Source organism: Acomys minous (genome assembly GCF_964271855.1).
Source record: "Acomys minous genome assembly, chromosome: 7".
Taxonomy (NCBI): Eukaryota; Metazoa; Chordata; class Mammalia; order Rodentia; family Muridae; genus Acomys; species Acomys minous.
The window spans coordinates 43,817,247-43,841,050 of NC_140488.1; the positions used below are offsets into that span (position 1 = coordinate 43,817,247).

Below are 23,804 nucleotides of genomic sequence, written 5' to 3' on the forward strand. Positions count from 1 at the left end.
ATGGCAGCATATATGCAGAGGATCTAGGTCGGACCCACAGAAGCTCTGTGATTATCGCTTCAGTCTCTGTGAGCCCCTATGAGTACTGCTTACTTGATCCTGTGGCCTGTGTTCTCATGGTGTCCTCGACCCTTCTTGCTCCTCCAATCCTTCCTCCCCCTCTTCCTTGTGGTTCCCCTAGCTTTCCCTAGTGTTTGAGGAACATCATTTTAAAAGTGGAAGCAGAATCATCTTCTTAATTAATGTAATTACTAAAAAGGCTCACATAATTTATGTGTTGATATAAATTTCCTGGTTATTAAGGTCTACTTGATGGTTCAAAGATTAAATATAGCAAGAGTGTTTAACACATTAACTATTAAGGACAGGGGTAGTAGTAGTCAAAGATTAAAATGCAGTATAAGAAATGTTCATGAAATAATTGATTAGAATAGTGAAAATCTTGAATTTTAAAAATATATTTTACTAAAGTAGGAGGACACATTGCTAGGTGCATGTCTGTAATCCAAACACTTAGAACTCTGAGGCAGGAAGACTGCTAGTTGGAAGGCAGCTTGGATTAAGTAGAAAGATTGTGTCTCAAAAAAAAAAACAAGTAGTTGAATGGTTTATATAAATATAAGTTATATTTTTAGAAGCTATTTAAAATTAAAGTTTTAAGAGTAAAAATTTTCATACTCTAAAATAAAGATTTTATAACTGAAAATAAATAAATAAATAGCTTTAAATTATGTATAGAAGAAGGAAACACACCAAAAGAATAATAGAAGTTATTTGTAGACTACTAAAAGAATTGTGGTCATATTTTTGTTTGCTTCACTATACTTCTCCATATTTTCTAATTTTTCTACATTGTTTACATATTACTTACTATTCATTAGACAAAAATGTCAACAAAAATGGTTAAATAGGGAACATATAATTATTGCCTCCAAGTAGCTGATGATATAATAAAAAGAACAGACAGAATTCCATAAAATATAATGATTGTTAAACCGAACACACAGTAAACTTGGAAAAGATAAATACTACATTTGTTCAAAGAAAAGTTTAATCAACAATTGCTGTGATATTATGGAGAAATAAATACACTCCATGAAAATAGAACATTGTCTTAATTTTATCTATAATATCTAACGCGCACACAACACAGAGAAAGAGACAGAGAGACAGAGACAGAAAGAGAGACAGAGACAGAAAGACAGTGAGACAGAGAGAGAAGGAGAGAGAGTTGTGGGCATGGTAGATAAATAGAATAGTATAAATGCAACTCTTTACTTAGGAATTTCTGAATCAGCATCTGCTGGAAATGTGACATTATGCTAGAATTGAGAATCAAGAAAAAGAATGAAAATATCCATCCCACACGATAAGTGTTTTAGAAATGCTTTCCTAGGGCACAATGGAAAGAGAATACTGCAAAAAGTACTGTACAAGAAAGCTGAATTACAGGAAAGATCATGACAGGCCTTTAAAATTATGTAGAGAATGAATGGAAAGAGATAGCAAGTTATATTGAGGGTGAGGCTAATTGCAGGAATACTTGTTTAACATGTTCAAGATCCTAGGTTCAATCCTCAAGGTCTCCCTTACCCTCCCAGTCAAACCCCCAAAATAAGAGATAGCAGAAAACAAAAAGATACCATCACAGCAAGAATGTGTATTTATTCGGTGATCTTTGACTACAATTTGAGATATTGTTATGAATTCTAATTTTCAACATATAGAAAGCTTCTAAGAGATTGATGTTAGAAGCCAGTATGTAAAATGCCTACAAATGTGTATGTGTGTGTGTGTGTGTGTGTGTGTGTGTGTGTGTGTGTGTGTGTGTGTAGGTGTTACGGGTAAAACTAAGACAATGTGTATTTCAGCCTATCTGCTGAAAAGGCCTATGAAATGACAGCACAGTCACAGCAAGCACGCCAAGCATCCAAATCTTATTTTCTAAATACCTCTATTTTGCAAAGAGAATAGAATCCTTGGAGAAGTGCCTCATCCCCAGCTTAGAGCAAGGAAAGTAGAAATGGCCATTTTGTGATGTTAGTAAATGAATATATGCTCAGAACTGAGGGAAACACATGTGAGCACACTCCAGGTTTGGTATATATTTAGAATAATTTCAACAAATACTTGTAAAAAATCATAATTCATTATAAATAAAAATAAAGCACACATTCATTTTGCTAATGTTACACATAGTGAATAAATAAATATATAATAAATTGAAAACAGTAAAAATGTAATATAGTAAACTTCAATTAATTAGTGTAGAAAATTTTTGAAAATTTAAATCACCTTTGGCAAATTTAATTGTAATAATCATTCATGCCAGAAACATTAACAGATGCAAGAATTGGTGAGGAAACTATCATGAAAAATAGATTAATTGGCTATTTATAGTGTCTCACACTATTTATTATCTTGCACAGTCTTATAAGATCAGCTTACTCTGTATTTGTAAAAGGAAGAAAATGACTTTATAGCAGAAAAAATTGGCAGACACTATTCTAATCAAGTTGTCAAGGGTAACTCAAGAAAAAATAATCACATCTTGCAACTACAAACAGCAAAAACCAAGTAAAAACACAGGGAAAATTATGCACTCTTACAAAATAACAGGACAGGTACATGTAGGAAGATTTGTGTAAGACTATAGATACAGAGCTGGAGATGGGGATCAATTGTAAAGTGTTTAGATAGTGTGTGCAAAGTCCTAAATTTCATTATCAGAACTACAAAAAGTACATCTAAAGATAGATAGTTGAGTGAACAAAATCAGATAAGGTGTAGGTAAATAAGTAAAAAAAAAATCAAGAAATTGAATTGATCATTTTTGGCAAAACTCTACCATACCTTTCTTATTTAGTACAACAGGAATATTGCTGCACATTTCTGCAAACTTAAACTTGATAGAGAAGAAGCATAGGGCAATTATTCCCAAAGAAAACCATCTATCACAAATTGTAGGTGTTTTATAAATCTAAATTTTAATGAGATTACATAAAATCATACAATCTGTGACTGCTTTCAGATTGCATTTAAACTATCTCTGTCCATACACAGAGATCAAACTGATCTCTAAAATACACATCTATTTGCATTATGCTATGCTGCTTTACATAAAACGAACAGTAAAAGATGTAAACTCCATCATCATTAACATTACATCTTCTGTGTTCAAAAAACGTAATAGAGATCCATGCATTTTTAATAAAACATAATTCTACAGATTACATGCAAAGGAGAACGTATAAGAGAGTTAAGGGAAAGTCTGAATTTAAATTTGCCAGCTCTACACAACTTACTGCCTATGTGATTTTTAGCAAGTTTTTTAACCTCTCTCTTTCATAGTTTACTCATATACAAAGTAGCTCTCTTTATACATATATACAAAGCTCTCTATATGAATATATACATATAAACACATATATATATGCACATACATTATAGATCTCTTAAGAGACCACAGATAAATGCAGTGCACTTGAATCCCTGGGTTCAATCCATAGCACCACAAAAAGACTAAATATTAAAATGTATGCTAGTATATACTAGCATATTACTTAGCACATAAATAAATATTGAATAATGTAACCTAAAAAAGATCATGAAAGCAAAGATGGACATTTCTTCCCATAGAATAGAACATTCCATAGGAAAAAAATTCATGTCCAAAAGCTTTAATCTTACCCTTGGTAAATTCTTACACAAGGTACACAGTATGGTTTAAATTATAGAACATGTACTATAGAAATTATAAACAGCTCACAAACCTTTGTATGCTAAAAGTAGTGTAATTGTACATATTACTTATAGACATAACTATAAATCTACAAATTTATCTCTTTGACAATTTGTATTACCATAATTATCTTAACATTTAAAAATATACTATTTCCATCACTAAAACTGATCCTTAGAGTCGAAAGCTGTCTTTTTTGTTTCTTCTTGCTAACCATTTAGTACCTGTGTTATTTTTTTCTACCTAGTGAACATTCTCCCTTTAAAACTTCTACATATTTGTGATATCCAAATTTGGCATGACTTCAGAGACAGAGAAATCACACATCTATGAAAAATTAAATTAATTTAAGAAGCTTTCTGATATAAAATCTTCAATATTAGACAACATCAGTGAAAAACTAACCAACTATGGTCAAGTTTCACTCCGGAGAAGGTCACCAATATCCCTAGCTCCAGTGTGGAGAGCAGATACCATTCATACTTTTTAGCTGATTAAAACTCTCATTTAACTAGGACACTTATTTGTGAAGCATGAAAAACAAACCCCTGTATTTAAAAGACAGACAAAATTCTAACCATAGGAAAGTGTGAACTAAAATGTCCTTTAAAAACTTTAGAGGAGGGGGAAAAAACAATTACTTCACAAAGACTTACTTTAAGAATACAAAAAACAAGTGTGCTCATAATTTTTGCCAATCAAAAAATCTCATTATTAATATAAGCAGATTTAAATTGGCTTGCAGTGTTATTAAACAAACCTGTGTAGTTGGTATCTAGTGCATACTTATTACTAACAAGATCATTACAAGGAAGGATTGCCTCATGAATCATCCACAAAATCTTTGCCCTGAGGCAAATGCTATAAAGGATACGCACTAAGATGATCTTCAAATGAACTATTTTTCTATAGCACGATTATAAGTTATTCTAACAATCTTTAGCCATATTGACTGTCTAAACCTTACCCCATTAAAAATTCTCGACACTAAAAGAACAGTATTAAATCCTATATCTGCTTTGATAGAGGAAAATGATGGTATGCATAATTAAAACAATTGATATGTGTAGGTTTTCCAGCAGATTTTCCATCATAATTATGTTGTGATTACAATAACATAAAAGTTACTTTTTATACTAGCCACACACATGGTTTTTTCCAGGGCATACAGAGGGCAGTGTGATCTGAGGTGTGCTGAGGGCAATAGGAACCCTGTCAGCTGACTTTCAAGTGGACTCAGAATATCTGTTGTATAGTATTTGCATCTAAAGGATTGCTAGTCACTCAACCATGTGAAGGCCTAAGCCCTCATGTAATGTCATATTTAAGTGGTTTTTTTTTAACATCCATTCTGATTACTCAAACATAACACTTAAATAATTTGTCACACACTTAGTTATCCACAAGTCACATGAAATTAAGTATGATGGCTTCAAACTGGAGAACAGTTTCTGCAACAAAAGCCTTTCATTCCTTTGCCTTTCCCTCTTAGGTCCAGGAGGAGAGTGGGTGCTGGGACTACCCAGATTCCGTGCTCAGGAGCAGACTGTGGCATCCAGTCTACATTCCTAAACGCAAGTGGAACTTTTTGCTCTGTCATCTCACATGTGCATCCATCCTCCCCCACTCTTCTAACCCACAAAGCTCATTCCCATTTGAAAATTAAGAATTTCTCCCCTTTAAGTAGGTGAAAGGCAAACTCTCGATTTGTTCCGGTGTTTTTTGGGAATTAAAAAGAAAAAGCTGTGAGCAAACAGAAACCCCTAACTTTTTTTTTTTAAAGGTGCAACCCTCCTGAAGCCCAAAGCTGTGCTTCTTTCCTTCACTTTGATTGGTATGTTACTTTAACATTTGTATAGGCATGGTGTCAACAGGTCAGAAAGCAGGTCAGAACTTTACAGCCCTGGGGTGGGGGTAGGTTCATGTTGCTTAAGAAAAAAAGCATATGCCAAGAGAAAAACTCCACCAAGGCTATTAACACTTTGACTGTAGTTCAATTTCTGAGGAGCCAAATATCAAACTATTAAGCCAAGTTTCGAGAGTGTGTAGGCTGTTTACAAGTACTGAAAACAGCTAGCTGGTGGACAGCTACTCAAGGTGGGGGGTCGGTCGAGAGGAGGAAAAGTTTTAACTAGCCACCAGAGCTCAGTGACCCATTAATATGCACCCCCTGCCCAGCCTTGGCTCCACTCTTGTCCTGGAAGAGGTAGCTTCAGAGAAGCAAGCGGCCCTGTTTTTAAACGCTTGAATTTTTCCCTCGGACCAGCTTTGTGAATTATGTCTCTTTCTAGCAAAAGCCAAATTTGACTTCCCTAGTCAAGGTCAAGGAGTAAGTAAGGTAAAGGATCCAGTGGTTTCCGTGGGGCGGGAGGGAGGACTTACCGCAGCCTCTGCGGGCTGCCCCCACAGACACAGGGCCAGTAAGACCCAGCCGGCAGCCAGGCACACTCCAGGCACTTGCATTCTTCTCTGGCTCCCGCAGCTCCTTCAGCACCCGCACGGAGTCCCAGTTCTGTTCGGACCGATTGACATAATCTTGACGGGTTATTGGGAAGAGAGCTACAGCTAGAAAGGGACAGTGAGTGTCCCAATTATGCCGGTGCACTTGGGTGAAGAGAAAGCTTTTATAAGACTGAAGTGATTTAAAAAAAAAAAAAAACCGAACAAGAAAAGAAAGAAGAAGCTGTTCTTCCCTCCCCCCTCCCCTCCCCAAAGCCGGTCTCTCGGGAGCACTTTGCCTTCTGTTGGGACTTGCAAACTTTCCTCACTCACGTCCTACAAATCTACTTTCCTTGCTCTCTTCCCTGCACCGCCCCCTCCCCGCCAGCGCTGGGGAATTTGAGTATCGCTCCGCCACTGCTTCACACTGCACCGGCAACCTGTGAGGGAGTGACGCTCAGTTATTTGAGGGAGGGAAACTTCAAGAACAGTTGACTGAACACCACAAGTCCAAAGACAAAAATTTCTTATTTGTTCACTTGCAGCTTTTCTTAATGCTACTCTCTCCTGACAGTCCAGTTTTCCCTCTGATGTGAGCATCAAAGCCATGTACAAACAGACCTGAGCGGGACTATTTTTTCCAGCGGATGGATTTCAAAGATATGATGCTGTTTATTGTTAATCATTAGAGACAAATTTTTGACTCTGCTCCTTGGGCTGCTGTCCTTTGCCTTCCACGTTCTGCTAGGACAGAGTTTCTATATACAAACAGAGGATGAGCAAATACATATCTATAAATACAGTAAGAAAATGAACATATGTATTTGTGAATATTTAGTGCATAACATATGAAGGATGCATTAAGTAGGTTAATAATTTTACATGGTTAAATATTATATAACTTAGGCAAATGTTTTTACTTACATATGCTGAGTACTATAATTAATATTTATCACTTATATCAAGCTAACATAAAAGGAAGTGACTACCATACTTGTGTTTCAGAAGGACTTATGGCAGGTAATTAAATAGCATTAGTATAATTCTTTATGATGGACACAAACATCTCATTAGAAATGTCTATGCAGAGTCAATAGTAGTTGAATTGGTGTCTCCCAGATAAAGTAAGCATGCATATTACTTTGATAACTCATAGAAATGTTTAAGAAGCAAAAGACCAAAAGGATACATTATGTCTACTCCTTGGAGTGCTTTTTGGGAATTTGCGGAAGAATTCTTCAAAATATCCCTTGTCTCAGTCCCTAGGATTAATTACGTTCTCTCGATATTTTGAATCCGTTTTATAAGGACCTCACTTCTAGTGTGTTTAGAGATTGTAGCCTTACAACTCTAGGGACTGCCCCCTCACCTTCCCAAATGCTTAGTATACAATCAGAAAGTTAGGATAAGTGTCCACGCATTTGGGCCCCTGTGCCAGTGCTCTTTCAGGTCTGCCTATGTAGTAGTAATATACCTAATTATATCCATGTGTTAGTTTATGGAAATGTACGGTGCCAGGTTGCATAGATTTTGGTGCATGGGTCTCTAGAGACCTGTGCATGAAGATTTGGAAGTGCTTTATGCAGAGGCGCTTGAAATTCAGAAAGACAAGCAGCGTCCCAAGGTAGAGGGAATGATTGACAGCAGACAGCCCCGCCCCGTTCCCCTCCATTCCTTCCTCCCCCTGGCGCATGGAACTATCTCCTGAGTGCTACAAGTTGTAGCGGGCACCGCTGAGTGTGTTTTCCTTCGGGGCACTTTTTTTCTAGCAGCTGACTTTAGTTTCTTTTAAACCACGCCACTTCGCCCCCTTACACTGTCCTGAGTAAGGAACAAGCTGCCAAGCATCAACGGAGCCTAGATGAGCCCGCGCCGCGGAGCAGTTTAGCAGTCTCCCGGGACCCAGCTCCAGAGGAGCCACAAGCATGCACCCTGGGTGAGCTGTTGCTGCTCAGAACCCCACTCCTCTTTCCAACTTTGGACTGCTTCGCCCAGCCAGGACTATATTTGCACTTCTGTCACTGCAGAAAAAATGGGAGTAGGCATCAAAAGGGAGCTTAGGGGACCACTTTCTCACTCAGGACCCTGCAGTCCAGAGAGCCCATGTTTCTCACCCTCCCTCTCTTTTCAGATTGTGGCTGTTCCTGTTTTCCTTATGCCTGACCAAAGAACTGGCAGAAGCGGTAAGGCTTCAAAAGACCCCCTCCCTTTTTTTCCCCTCTTCTTCTTGTGTTTCTGTTGGGGGGAGGGGCGGTGACAGAGGGTTGCACCAAACCCAATCGATCTAATAGTAGTTAATAGGATTCTTGAAGAGGAGTAGCAAGCAAAGTGTTAGCCTAATGCTACAGTGTTACTCTAGTGCTCTGGGGACTCAGCAGTCTTCCTGTGTCCTAAAATATAGGTGTAGGTTTGGAAAACAGGAAATAGAGGTAAATAATGCAAGATGCACACATATGTGAATCTATTCAGGACAGCTCCAGATGGCTGGCCTCTGATGCCTTCTTTTGCACTAATAGGCAGATCCGCAAAGCTGAAGAAACATAGCTTTCCCTAATCTATAAGAATGTGGATTAACATACACCTTTGAGAGAGTGGAAAGGGAGCTTGAAACTGGAACTTGAAAGAGTCAAATGTGAGTTAAAGTTTCTATTTTCTTGAAAAGACTTTCATGCCTCCAAAAGTTAAAATGCTTAAGGCAGAAAGGCTTTCTAAAACTTAACCTTTCCTGGGCTGTTTATGTATTATCCATGTACTTATACAGAGACTCCAGGCAAAGGAATTTGGGTAGATATCTAGTCAAGAGACATTTAATGGATCCCAGAAAGTAGAGAAGCATCCAACGCAATTAGGATAGTTTCACAAAGGTGAAGGGACTAAATGATCAGATATGTTAGTTTTCCAGTTTCTAGTTACTTATGCTGGCAAAAATAAACTTAGCTGTCATGTTCAAATAATAAGTTGTTTCTTAAAAAACCCACAACCTCTTTATAAAATTCAAAGTTATAAACAAACATGTTGGAAAATTTTTATCTTGTGAATTGTAATTATTTTAACTGATTGGCTCTTTTTAAAAGTGTTTTTAAATACTTTTAGAGCCATACTTATTTCAATCAATAAGATCACCCACACACTTGTGAGCAAAAACCACTTTGTCCTAACATGATGTCTTTAAGACACATATCAGTGAGGCGAAATGATTTCTTACAAAGAAAGAGCAATACGACTAATACCAGAAGATTGAATTCTAAAATTTTGTGACCCCTTAAGTCAGAATATAAGCTCTTAAGAATGTTTCTGCTAGTCTTTGTAAGGAAAAATATTGATCTCAGACTCTTGTACACTTTCCTACCTGATTCCTCCAGTATATAAACTGAGATGTGAGTTTCCTCAAGGGTCTATACCACATTTATTGAAAACATCAGCTTTTGATTTCACTTTGTCCAGGAGTCTTGCCACTGATTTTTTTTTTTGAAATAATGTAGAATGCCCCCAGTAAAACTTTTATTTTCAGTCTTTGACTGACTTTTTTTTTTTTTAAAGAAAAGCAATGATCATATGTATGATAATCATAGATGGCCCGGCATTTCCGTGTTACTATATCTTTTCATTGACTGTGGTGGAGGAATGTTTTCAGTCCTTCCAAGTATTGAAGGGAGTCTCTACATCTACATCTCTACATCTACATCTCTACATCTGGGGTATGCATTGTTTTACAGTGTCACCTGCTGTATCAGTTGCAATAACTATGATAAGTCTGGAATACACCTTGAGGTCCACTGACAAGGTTTACTCTGCTGTATTCTGCCTCCTTTACTTGTGCTCAACATTTCTAGTGTTGGAAGGTTTTTTTTTTTAAATGGCAAAGAGAAAGAGATGAGAGTCACAAAATGCTTTCTCAGAAGATGCTATTATTGAGGGGATGTTTTTCTCATAATGTCCTTGCATTGAATTCTCTTCATCCAGTCTCAGCTAGAGTCTATTCTCTGTATTTGTGCTGGGTTTGTTTTGTTTTTTGTTTTTTGTTTTTGTTTTTTTCAGATAGTTGTAGGCATTTGAATTCACAGGACTTTGAGTGATATTAATGCAGATAACTTTTGAATGCATCGATAGGAACTCAGTTGCACTTCATTTTGGGAAAGTGTCTTCGTGCTGTGAAAATAAGTTGCCAATAATGGAATATTGGTAAGCAATTAAAGATAGTGTTATGTGGTTGCTTTTGAGCTTTTTCTTTTAAAGTATTTACAGAGCAATTCAATATAAAGAAATGGAAAGCTAAATGTTAAAATCCATTAAATTTGTTTTTCAGGTGAAATAACTGCATGGTTTTTCTTAGTGAGAAAGAACCTAAAATTGCAGAACACCAGGAACTCTTTAGTTAAGTGCTTAAGTCCATAAGGGTCTTATGGTGTAGATTAGATGCAATGTGCAGAAATTTCAAGAAACATAGCTCCTTACTCTCTTGAAACTTGTTTGGTTTTTTTTTTTTTTTTTTTTTTTTTTTTTTTACACAATGCTGCGCAGTATGTTCCTTAATAGAGACCGCTTAATAGGAAATTATCTTCATGTATTGTATCCTATTAGAAAGCCCTAGAAAATTATAAATCTCATCTAAGGCCGTCATGTCTCAGAGATAAAATGTACCTTAAAGTATTGTGAATCCTTGTGTTTTTATCACATTTTGCTTGTATCCAAGAGTGCACTAATAAAGGTCACCAATACATCCAAGCATACATAAAGACTAAAGACTACTAGGACACTTATTTGGGAGGGGAGAAGGATAAAAGCATGTTTGCCATCTGTATTCAAGATCTTATTGTAATGTTAGCTTCTTTCTTTCAAAAAATGTAAGCATACCCACACTGGCTCTTCACATTGTCACCAGCCCAATCATTGGAGCAGCCATCAAAGTGTGAATGCTGTTTTCAATGTTCAGGAGCCATTGGCAGCTGATGGCTGCTGGACGAAGTGTCAGTTTTCTTCTGGATCTGCTGCCCGTGATGGGTTTTTCATGCTCCACTGACCCTGCAATCATGCTAAGTGGACTAAGTGGGTAAAAAAAAAAAACACATGAAGTTGGGAGGGTGAAGTAATGATGGGGTATGAGAGGAGTAGAAGGGAAGGAAATGTAGATGAATTTGATAGACACTGTGTATATGTATGAAATGATCAAAGAGAAAGTTTAAAAATGTGAAAGGAAGAAATGGATAAAGTTCCTTCCTCTCTTATTTTCAGCTGTCTGTCTGTTTTTCTTCTCTAAAAATTGTCCATACGATATATTCTAATCGTATTCTCTCCAGCCTCCTAATTCCACACCTTCTTCTTACCCAACTTCATGTTCTTCCTCTCTTCCTCTAAAAAATAAAATAAAATAAATAAAAATTAAAATAAAATGAAACATAAAGTTCACTGAAGGAGATAAGCCACGTTGGTAGAATGCTTAACTAGCACTTGCAAGGGTATTGCCTTGAACCCCAGCACAAAGAATCAGCAACGTAATTTGCGAGCCATAACAGGTCAGTATAATGCCATGGTTGCTGTTAATAATTGTTTTCATTGTCTTTCAGCCATTTTGCTTTGAGTTGTCCACAAGCAACACTCTATAAACAGGAGTAGTGGCTGTCTGCCTTGGTTTATAGTGGGGCTTGAATAGTTGGAATGTCCCGTTAATGCTGAGAAATACAAAATGCTAATGTTAATAAAAGCAATCATCAAACTTAAAATAAATAAATAAATAAATAGATAAATAGATAAATAAATAAATAAATAAACGTCTCATTTAGCGCTGAGCACTCTAGGCTTTTAGGCTTTACATGTTGACCAATTGTGGGATTTCGTGTTAGTTGTTAATTGTCATAAACTGTAAAATGAAACTTCTCTGAAAATGGTAGGGGAATACACTGTTCTATTGGTATAACAGTAAGATTAAGGGATAGTTTAATACTATGCCCATTTAGCAGAAAAGTAGTAATATTTTCTCCCTGAGAGTCTGTGATCTAACCTAACCAAGGGTTCTTGGCCATGTTAATGATGCAGGCATAAGTTCCATCTTATGGAGTGGACATTAAATCCAGTCAGAAGGTGTTTGGTTATTCCTATATTTGGGCACTATTGTATCAGTGTGTAGTCTTTCCAGACCAGTAACTGTAGCTTGCAGAACTTATAGCTGGGAAATGTAGATAATTACTTTTCTCCACTGTAGCACATACATTGTCTTCACTGTAAAAACTAGCCACTAGATGAAGCACTAGACAGTAGGGGTGTAGCTTCCAAGTTGATACTGGTTTAGTTTCTCCATATTCTTTGATTCTAGTACGTGATATCTCCAGCAACAGCATCTAGCAACAGAGTTCTACAGGGTAAACACGAGTAATGACAATAGCTTGTAGTGTCTAAAGGTCTCTGAGAACTCACTGGCCAAAAACTTGAAACGAGGTAACCTGTATTGGGCCAGTGCTTTTTATTTGATAATCTATGATGTCTACATAAGGCACTGTCCACCTGTAAATTTTAAATATTTTATTTATTTATTTTAAATATTTTATTGAATTGAAAAACAGTTTTAAAAAAATCAAAGCAAACAAGCAAAAAAGAAGGCTGAAATCACCAAAATAAAACAAAACCAAAAGGGCACACACACCAAAAACAAAAAAACAAAAAAACATGGGGTTAATTTTATTTCAACCACATTCCAGGGCAGATCTCTACCTACAGTTTCTTTTCTACAACAAATATTGAACTCTTTCTTCTACATTTTAAAAGCAAACCAAAACTAAACCCAGAAGTGGAAAAATATATGACTTAATTTTCTTCAGTAAATATAACCTTTTCAATGCAATTGAAGCTAATTTCTCCTCTACTTTCTTCTCATCTTTAATACTGTATTACAATCCAGACTGAGTTACTGCACTACACTGGCCTTGTTTCAGCTACTAATGCATGTTTAACTACCAAGCCAAATGCCTTCTTTGCAGTTTCCATTCTCCATTCTTTCCTCATATATCTTTTCAGGTTCATATTTTTGTGTTTCTCCTTCCCACACTCTTAGTGTGTATTATACTAAAGTCAAACGAAAATTCTCACCATTCTCATATCACACCATGCTCTCTGCCCTTTCTTTGCTTTTGGGTATGTTGTCATCCATGTCTAGAATATGCTCCTCTATAATTCACACCTTCTCCTCTAGCTAGTGAACTACTATCCAGCCCTTCATATGTATATCAGATTTTTTTTCTTACTGAAATAATTTTAGACCTCTTCAACTTGGAATGACCATGATACTACCAGACATGCCACATGTAGTTAGGATATGACTTTCTAGTGAATATACACATCTACAGTTGACAGCCTGCAGTAATTATCTTTCCTTTCTATATCTCAAGAGTTATTAATCAAATATAGATCTCTCTACCCAAACAAACAACCCTGGATTCAGTGAGAAGGCTTAGTGAGTAAAGTCCCTAGCACCTCAAGCCTTATGGCTGGATTTTGATCCTCAGAACATACACTTAAGATGGAGAAAACCAACTGCACAAAATTGACCTCTGACCTCCACATGTGTATCTTCTCTCCTCACACAGCACAGCTCACACACACACATACAGGGGGGGGGGGAGCAAGGGAGAGGGAGGGAGGGAGAGAGAGGGAGAGAGACAGAGATGTGGGAACCCATGCCAAATTCTGCCATGTCAGAAATCCTGTGCTTAGGCTGTATGCTGTGACCTTCAAGTTGCTGACCTTTGCCTCATGAGGTCTAGGCTATCCTTGGACTATTTACCTTTGAAAGAAGTAGGGAAATCCCAACTTGGAACCACCCAGAGGATCAAGGAAGTTCTTACAATGAACTAGGAAGGTCTACAGGTCTACAGGGAGCAATTTAGGCTATTGTATTCTTGCCCAGGGGGCTAGGGTGAGTGAGATTAGAATAGATCCTTATTGATCTTGCTCTATATATGTTCCTGCTAGTCAGCATTAAAGTGAATCTTGATCAGAAATTTCCTGACTTGATTCGTTATTTCTCACGTCTCTGTATCCTACTTTCAACCCCCACTCCCTCTTTCAGGTGATCTCTGATTCGATTTTTCCAGCGGGCCAGGACCCAAGAGAGAGAGAGAGAGAGAGAGAGAGAGAGAGAGAGAGAGAGAGAGAGAAACAGACAGACAGACAGACAGACAGACAGACAGAGACAGAGACAGAGACAGAATTTTTAAAAATTCCGTGTGATGGTGCAATGTCTAAGAGATGATAGAATTATAATTTTGATAAATGCTGCCTCTATCCACAGTTGTCTGACTTAATGTACCTTTGTGACACTTATTTTTTCATCACCAAAAAAGGAAATTATAGCTTCCTCATTAGGTATTTTTGTGCTTTTCAAAGTTAAATAAGATAATGTCAACATGCTATGTACTGCGTAGGTATTAAATTCCCATCCCACCTCTGACAGTTATTCTCTATTTACTGTTATTTCAATGGAAAATTGAAAACAAATTCCCAGATTTGAGAAATGGTAAATAAAAAAACGAGTAAAGGAGAGATATCAAAGAAGAGTCTCTCACCTTTAGGTTCTATCTCCTGCAACGGTCATGTTTTAATATTGCCCTCATTGTTTTCTCCATGTCTACCACAATAACAAATATCCCGCAGTGATACAGGTTTACAAAGAGTTCTCTCATTATTTCATAAATGGCCTCAGGCTATCCTGTGAAATCATACAAAACAAGCATTCTCATGTCCTGGATATTTAACATTTATCCAAGCTCACTGATCTAAGAAAAGGCAGAAGTAGGTAAAAAGCACAGCATAGGCTACTGTCTCCAATTGAGGCTTTTTATCATCTCTTATCTTGGGTCTCTACAAACAACCTGAACTGTTCTGGCTTCAGTCCTCTCCTGCTGCTCCACCTACTTTGCTGATAGCCTCCCTCTCCAAAAGCCAAGGTGCTTATGCTAAAGCAAACAAGATTATGCCACTCCTTCGTGCTACCCAAGCCCCTCTCTTGCTGTCCCATGGAACTCAAATTTACATCACAATTATCCTTCTGGTATTGGCTCAGTACGCCACGCAAATTTATGCCCATCCTCTCCTCTTCCTTTCTTTTTCCCCATGTAGTCAGCCTTCCTACTGTTTCTAAGCATGCCTGTGTTCTTATTCATTAAAGCAAAGTTTAAAATTGGATTTTTCTTTCCTTTTCCCTCTGTATCCTTTGACTGTCTGTGTTTGGTTTTTGCCCTTCAGTGCTCTTCTTTTCTTCATTGAAAATTTATCTAGAGCCCACTGTGTGCCAGACATTCTGGTTGACAATGGGAAGGGAAATGTAAACTCCCAACATGGTGTGACTTACTAGATTTTGAGAAATTAAGCTAGAGGGATCATAAAAAGCATTATCTTAATACCTAGACTCCAGCCTGTTCATCTATGCAGGTTTATAAGTTATAAGTGGCATGGAAGTTTTGTTGGATATTCCCTGTGGAGTTAATCACAATGGTGAATTATTTATTAATGGAGGACTCATTCCTGCCACATAAAATTTAGGCAATCTGAAGCCATCCAGGCAGGAGCAAAGATATTCTAAAGAGGGACAATAGTTTCTCTCCCTTTGACTATCAGTCTACTAAAACAATGAACCCCAAGGCGATGGAATTTCCCCAGGAATCTCATACTGGGAGAAGGAAAAGACAAAATGAGCTTGGTGCCAGCCAGAAGAGGAAATTGTCTCCCAGGAAGACATCTCACACAGTTCTGACAACTTATCAGATCACCTTGAAGGCCGGGCCTGGAGTCTACAGGATGAAGGGTCAGTGCTGAGGACAATGAAGGGTCAACAAGAGCAGGACTGCTAGACTAAGCATGCCCCTTGCTCTATGTGCAAAGCTTAAACTCATGTCAGGACCTTGGTGTCAGGTCCAAAGGAAACTCCCACAAGAGCAAGTTGTAAAGGTCTGAGGGAGTGAGTCAACGTATGTGGAAGATGAGAAATATTTATGATTCCTTATCTCTTGCTTTGCTATTTTCATATAAAGACTTCAAAAGTTCGGAGTTTTAATGGAGTTTTACTTGGGAGATGCTGGACTTCTTTGTTCCTCCTTTCCCTGCTTTTGCTGTTGTTTATATCCTTAATGTTGTACGGATGGTGGGTGCCTATACCTGCCTTGGTGACCTAGCCAAAGTCCAAGCTTTAAACCTAAAGACTCCCAGGAACAACACCTTAATGCACGCCCCTCTTCTCAAGCTCTTTATGGCTTTCATATGCAACTCTAACATGTCTTTTTCTGGAACTTAATTTTTCACACAATGTTTCAAAACAAAGTGCTTGTGTTTACAGACAAATACAAACTCCATCATAAACTATGATCTCAGGGAAACTATTAAATACCTTCAACTTTAAATGACCATCTCTGTTATTCTCTTCTGTCACTGCAATTGATTGCCACTTTCCTAGAGATACTTGGTGAAGCCATTTGTGGAAGAATTTAGAGAAAATTGCTTATTGTTAAATATGTTTTTTTTTTCAAGTTTCCTATGGGAGAAAAAGAGATAGAATTGTTATTAAACTTGCTCCAGATTACCCAAAACTACTTCATCCTTCTAGCCCTACCTTTGTGACCTCCTGTGGAGATCCTGGTCTCTGCTAAAGATTCTTTCTAAAGGCACCTCAACAGGCATCTTTGAAGTCTTAGTCCTTTTGTTTAGCATCAATGGGGTTAGTTTGCCATTATCTTTCAATCTGGTTTGCTTGTGTTAAGAGGAGCCTGTGCTACTCCTACAAATTTCTTTGACCATGAAACATACATTTCACAGAGGCTAGGCTTTCCTGGAATATACTGGCCTGGGTCTTTTGAAGGCCAAACTGGTTTTCAAAAGACACAAAAACATATTTTTCTCTTGAGAGAATAAACATTAAGTGACATTTCTTTCTGGATTAAGCATTGAATGACCATTTTTCTGTGACTTCTGCTTGTGAGTATGGCAGTTCCTGTAAAGCCAGGGGATACACACTGCAGATTTCAGTAGTCTCCACTGAGCCAGGATGAAATTGCATAAATTTCTTCTAGTACTGAGCTTGAGAGAGCCAGAGTTTTCTTATGGATAATAATGTCGATATTATTAATGAAAAAGAAAGAGTTTATTAGAATATTTTTAGAATTCTCTGACAGTATATATATGTGTGTATATATACATATATACTTTCTTCCAAACTAAATCTCATACGATCCCCTGAAATAAAAACCAAAGAAAAATAAGTAGTTTGTTAATAAGTCAGTAAGAAAGAAGAAACTGAAAAGATGCAAAAGAAAATCATAACTTGCATCATAGACATTTTAGTCCCCAGCTGTCTCTGTTTTATTTTAGTTATATAACATGAAGAAAATTCTGATGCACTCTGATAGTGCATCTCATCAGGCGAAGGCCTTTTGGATTAATGTTTTGTATTGTAATCTCAAAATAGTCTTCAGTTAAACAATAATCTGTATTTCCTTGTCAATATCCACACAACTCTCTACTTTTCTCTGTCTTCATCTCTCTCACACATAAATTCATACACACACAAACTAGAAAGACACTCTTTCCTCTAAGCAAATACAGCTCTACTGCTGGCCGCACTCCAATTCGCACATGAAGCAGGCTAGACTTCAGCCCCCAGCTGACCTCAGTCAAATTTCCTTTTGCAGTGAACATTGTGAACAAGTGCAGCTGTGGCAGGTAGAAATATGGTTAAATAGAGGACTTTAGGAGATGTCTGGCTGAATCACCGGCTGATTTTTGTGGAGCAAAGGGAAATAACTGCAGAGTTGAAACAAGGTCAAGTTATGGGAGGCCTTAACATCAAAGCAGAGAAGAATTTGGCTTGTATTGAGTGGACATGCATGCTGCTGTTGTTACAACTTCCTGAGCAGGGTAAGGGATACAAGAGGTAATTTGGGATGATGCCCCAAAGGAGCAGGCTAAAGGCAAAGATTAGTTGGATGTATAGGTAGGTATATGAATGGATGGATAAATGAGTAGATAGGGTACATAGCATTGATTGTTCAAACAACTATAACGCATAAAAAGAATGGGGAAAGCTCAACGGCCACTTTACTGCTTCCCCTAAATAGCAGTTACTACAGTGCTTTGTAGGTATAGACACCAGGGGTCTGTGCATTTGATGCTCATTTGATTCATGACAGGAGCTGCCATTGGACAGATCTTGCCACAGACCAGAGCTGGAATTAAATCTTGAATCAAATTTCATCTGTTATATACTGGTTCTTTCTCCTCGAGAAAATCATTTAATATATTTGTGTCTTCTTGTTCTATTTGTGAAACAATAGCACCTATTTCATTGAATGACTGAGGTATTTAAAGAGAAAACATCCACAACACTTTTCATATCTTTCCTGGTACTCAGCAAATGCTACTTGAATCTTGAGATTAACTCTGTTCCATTGGAGGCACATTCTTTCATTTCATTAGTCAGTTCTGAAGGGTAAGTTTCAAGTCTCTCAAGTCACATCACCTTTGCTCTTCTTAAAGGTTATGTGCCATGTTGTTACCATTTGTGTACATTTTCTTTCTGTAAATGTAGCTTAACACATAGAATTTAAAATTGATAGGGTTTTTCATTTCTTGTTACTTATTGAATCTCACATTTAAGGCAAAAGAAAAAAACCTGGGAGGAGTTGGGGGAAGGGAAAGGATGTGATCACAATAGAAATTATTTTAAATAAAAAAGAGGACCGTGTGTGTGTGTGTGTGTGTGTGTGTGTGTGTGTGTGTGTGTAGGTACACACATGCACTCCAGATTGGCCCAGAGCATCACTCTATCATCCTTTGCTAAGTAAATGCTGTACTATTAAACTACCTTTCCAGGTCTCATTTTTCTGAGTTTTATGTCTTAGCGGAATGATGAGAACAAAGCAGCAGTATATTCCATGTCAAAAGCTTACAGCTGCAACCCTTTAATTTCCAGATTCTTCTGCTTCTTCCTCCTGTCAGATCTTTCCCTTACTGCTTTACACCCTAAGATTATGCTCAGGATTGAAGGTGCAATGGTCTTGCTAGAAGAGAGTTGTAGTTAACCTTGTTTTGAAATGAAGCAATTACTTTGAATCTTCAGTTTGATTTTGCCAGTCACTAAAGTCCCAACACTCCCACATTGCTCAATTTCTGCTATAGGTGAAAGCCCTAGGAGAGATAGATGCTTTTCTCTTTCGTTTTCAGTCAGTATACAGAGCAGTGTGCTCTAAATATGATTATTCAGAGTCATATTGAGTGTAACTCCCTTCTGCAGTTTAGAAGATCCATATACATACATTTATTTGTAAGTTCAGTTTTGCTTGCCCTGTAACCTAAGAGAGTATGCGCTCATTTGAAGTGATTTATTTGCACTATGCTTGAAACTTTTCTGTAATTTTTAGGTTACTTAGAAAGTATTTGAAGATAGTCTAATATACCCAACACAAAAATGGTGAAATGACAATTTATATGGATTTTTTTCTTTGACCATTATAAATAGTTAATACCACGATGCCATTCCCTCTCCAAATATCTAATTCTTATAAACAAAGATAGTCTGCTGCATGGGCATTTTTCCATTTAACCTATCCCTATCAAATATTTTAGCTCACAAAAGTCGTGGTGGTCCCCTATAATCCTAGCATTTGAAGGGCAAAAAATAAAAGGATGCCCTGGGGAAAGCTGGCTAACTAAAGTAGCTGGAGCAGGTGAATTCTGGAGTCAATGAGAAACTGTCTCAATAAAGAAATTGAAAAAGGAAAACACAGCCAATGTCAATTTCAGGCATACACATACACATACATATGTGTGCTCACACACAGATGAGCATGAATACATACACGTGCAAATGACAGACACACACAACAATTGATTGTGTGTTGTATAAATGTTTTTCTTTATCCATTCATGTGTTAATAGACATGCAGACTAGCTGTATACCTTGACTCTTGTAAGCGGTATTGCAATAAATATGGTTATACCTGCTGATCCTACAATTGTTTCACTGTGACTTCAGCAGTAGTTCTTTTCCCTTGGTTTTTTATACCTTCTTGGTACTCTTCAGGCTCTTTATGTGGAAAATATAAAAGCTAGCTCATATAGTTGGGAGGATTAGCTAGACTGTTCCTAACATCCGTGCTTACTACATGTGCTCAGTAAAGTGTAGCTGCCCCAGACAGTGAGTTGTCACGTCACTGGGGTGTAGTTCATCATTTTCTAATCCCTTCTATGAAATGTTTCTAGTAGACAGAGATCTTGCCAAAAAGACAACCAACAATTACTGACCTAACTTTCTGCTGTTCTCATCATTAGCCTTGTAATAGCTCTATATCTATTAGTAGACCTAGTTAGAGGAGGATTTGCCTTCCTCTGAGCCATAGGGAGTAATTAACCAAGGTAAAGCTTAGTTAGCTTTAAATTTTGTAGGAGTGTGTGTGTGTGTGTGTGTGTGTGTGTGTGTGTGTGTGTGTGTGTAATTTCATCCCCTAGTTTATAACACTATTCTTAGCTTAGTTACCCTTAAGGGCCCCAGGGAATAAAAAAGATACTTCCTCCTCCTCCTTGTTTGTACAGCTTCCCTCACATTCTGCGGCTAAAGAGACTGACAAGTGAAGGTGCCAACTCTATTAGGAAGGATACCTGCTTGCTTTATACTGGCCTGGGGCCACTTATTCCGGATGAGCCATTGAAGAGCCACATGACGTTCAGTCACTATTTACTTGGAAGAGAATGAGAAGGATTTATATCAAGTTACCATGCCCCCTCGCGCCCCCCCTCCCCGAGCCTGTCCAGTCCTGCCTGAGCTGTCCTCTTTAGTTTTCATGTCCACTATTAACTGCTGGTAGCAGTGACATACTCCTGCTCATATTTACAACAGAATCTTACAACAGTTTAAAACATGAGCCTTTGAGAAGTACTGAGGCTCTTATGGAAGCGCATGAGCCCAGAGAAAAGCAGCTAATATACCTTTGCCCACTATTGAGTAGGTTACTTGACCTCATAATTGCCATCTTTTTTTCCAAGAATAGGATACATTACACTGCCATAGCAAACCAGTCCCCATAGTTTAGTTGTGTGCAATAACCTTCATTCCTTGTTTATATATACACAGCGTGTTTATCGAGGTCACTGGGGTGACAGCACCTGTTCCTCAGTTTAGGACCCAAATGGAGCAGACATAATCTGGCATACTGCTTGTTGTAGTGAAACAAAGAGCAAAATGCAGTCTTTTACTGTGTTGCCAGTTTGATATTTTTTTTATAGGTGGGATGCATGCCACTTTTTCTCATATGCATTGATCAGCTATGGTGGGAGCCAAATCAAGAAATAAAGTCTTCGCATGTGTCTTGAAGATCGGGGGCTGGAAATATTCAGTGAACAGCACTAATGACCTTCTCACACTGTTGTTTAATTAACCCTGTAGAAAGATGTTGCTCGTCTGTCTGGATAATACTTTCCTGGGTCCTTGCCTCTGCAGAAGCCAAACAATTTTTCTGTTTGATAACTTTTGTATAAAGTGTAGGCTTTGCGGTTTAATGCCAGGTATTTTTTGTCTGTTTTTTTTTTCTTTTGGATTTGCATTCCTTCTACCACTCAGTGTTGTAGCTGCTGTGGCTCCCAGTGATAAACAGATACATTAGCTTAGAAAATTTAGTGTCAGGGAAGTGGTCTCCCTCTGACTCTCACTTACCTCCTACGGTTTACTGCTTTGGTAAACGAATAACTATCATTCTGTGATCCTTTGACCATAAAGATGGGATTAAATGATTTGCCCCAAGGCATGTAACTAATTGGCCCTGCATTAGAGGAAGCTGAACTGGAACTCAGGATTTCTGACTCACAGTCTGTTGTCTTTCTATTCTGCCAGGTATTGTGCCTACTATAAAGAAAGTTGTCTAACTGGTTGCCTTGATTTACTCCCAAAGACAAATGGTAACAACAGACTCTGGCCCTTTAATCAAGGCCCAGAGAAAATTTACATCTGAATGTCTTCAGATTCCCAGAATTCCTATTTCAACAAACCTGTTCTCTTTCTTGAAGCAAACAAATAACAGGCCCCAGGTGGACCAGCCACAGGATCCTGACCTTTACTAAGATTGAAAGAAATAGGAATTTATACTACTTTTCCTGCATTTCCACCTAAAACAAGCCATTGGTATGATCCTAGCTTGGTTTCTTACTAATATTTGGGATGCTAAACAATGATCAGGAGTGAGAATTGTAAATAGAGTCGGTAGCCTTTGAAAGCATCATATAGGCATCACTGCACTGTCATGCTGTCTCAATTTGGAGTTACACTTGGTGTGATGTGCTGTCACACATATCATGAAGTTCTTCAAAGATGCCTCTTATCTTAACCAAATTCTCTCTTGATAATGGCTTAATAAAAAAGGGCACAACTTAGTAGACTATTGCTAAAAGTCAGAGGCGATAAAGGAGAAATCTCTCTTTTAAAGACACATTTCAATCCACAGGCACAAGACCTTGTGAGAGCATGTGACAAGGGCAATCCAGAATATCTGCAGGAAGGGTTTGAGCAACTCCATCCCCAAATCAAACCCATGAGGGGAAATTTCTAAATTAAGAAACTTTGTTTCATATATAAAATTACTTAAGATATTATATAAAAATCACCTTCAGGTTGTGGGTATCGGTGTATATGAATGATACGTGAGTTTCGTGTTTAGAGTTGAGTGCCATCCCTAGGATATTTCATCATGTACATATTCTAAGTAACCTCTTCAAATAAAAGCCCTAAATACTTCTTTGGCTAAGCATTTCAGGTAAGAGCCACTCAGTGTGTACCATGTCCCTGCATTCCTCACGATGCAGAGGCAGAAGCTGATTTTTATATGATTCAATGATACAGTTTGTAGACTAGGACTCTGTCACACAGAAACTGTTTAAATACTGCTCTAATGTTTTCCAAGACTTATGCTCTGGTGACAGATGATTTTGTTATTCTTCATACTGAAATTGGGGTTATTACACGTAGAATCTCAAGGCCATCATTGCAATACAAGTTTTGTTTATGGCATGTGTATGGTAATGGCGAGCTCTTCCATATTTTCTCACAGAGTCCTTTATTATAGTCACTTGGTAATAAGGTCAGGTTTTTTCTTATGGAAAATTTCACACATAAATCACAGAGAGCAGTACAATATGATTCCATGTTCCCATCACCCAGCTTCGACAATTTTCGAATCTCTGCCCATCTGCCATGACCTTTGTGAACATTATCATAATCATTTGCATTTCATGGCCATGGCTTGTCTTTCAGTGCCCTTTTCCTTTCTACAGTAACTATAGATTTACATGTTAGGCTTTCACATAATGGAGGAAAATTTATCCAAATCATTTAAAAATAGTCTCCAGCATATGCACATCATAAGAACAGCTAGATTATGGATGCTAGAAGCAATTTCTTGAGATAGACTTAGAGGCAAATGAGCTAGTGTTGTTCTATTAGACCTACTTCTTATATAAGATCATTTAAGGTCTGGAGAAGTATTTTTTGCTTTTTATTACTAGTCTCACATGTAGATGTCAACAAGTGTGTTTGTGGAGACCCACAAGTTCTTAACTTTAAGAATTATTGTAATATCAAACTAATATTACACACACACAC

General features: G+C 37.6%; 2 protein-coding genes across 4 annotated transcripts in view; one reads left to right on the plus strand and one right to left on the minus strand.

Annotated features, from left to right (window-relative positions):
* The window catches only part of COL4A5 (collagen type IV alpha 5 chain), a 187,789-nt gene extending 181,286 nt beyond the window's left edge, over positions 1–6,503 (minus strand). Inside the window, exon 1 of the mRNA XM_084790971.1 lies at positions 6,125–6,503. Coding sequence (XP_084647097.1) covers positions 6,125–6,205 — 81 coding nt within the window. The 5' untranslated portion in view covers positions 6,206–6,503. The remainder of the gene's footprint in view (positions 1–6,124) is intronic.
* Positions 6,504–7,870: 1,367 nt separating this feature from the next.
* Positions 7,871–23,804, plus strand: part of COL4A6 (collagen type IV alpha 6 chain) — a 294,528-nt gene continuing 278,594 nt past the window's right edge. For 2 of the 3 annotated variants that reach the window (XM_084790553.1, XM_084790554.1), the window contains exons 1-2: positions 7,871–8,117; positions 8,313–8,364. In XM_084790553.1, the coding sequence (XP_084646679.1) occupies positions 8,107–8,117; positions 8,313–8,364 (63 nt within the window). In that variant the 5' untranslated portion in view covers positions 7,871–8,106. Of the gene's footprint in view, positions 8,118–8,312; positions 8,365–8,714; positions 8,814–23,804 lie in introns of those variants that run through there. The other variant, XM_084790555.1, reaches the window with a different exon arrangement.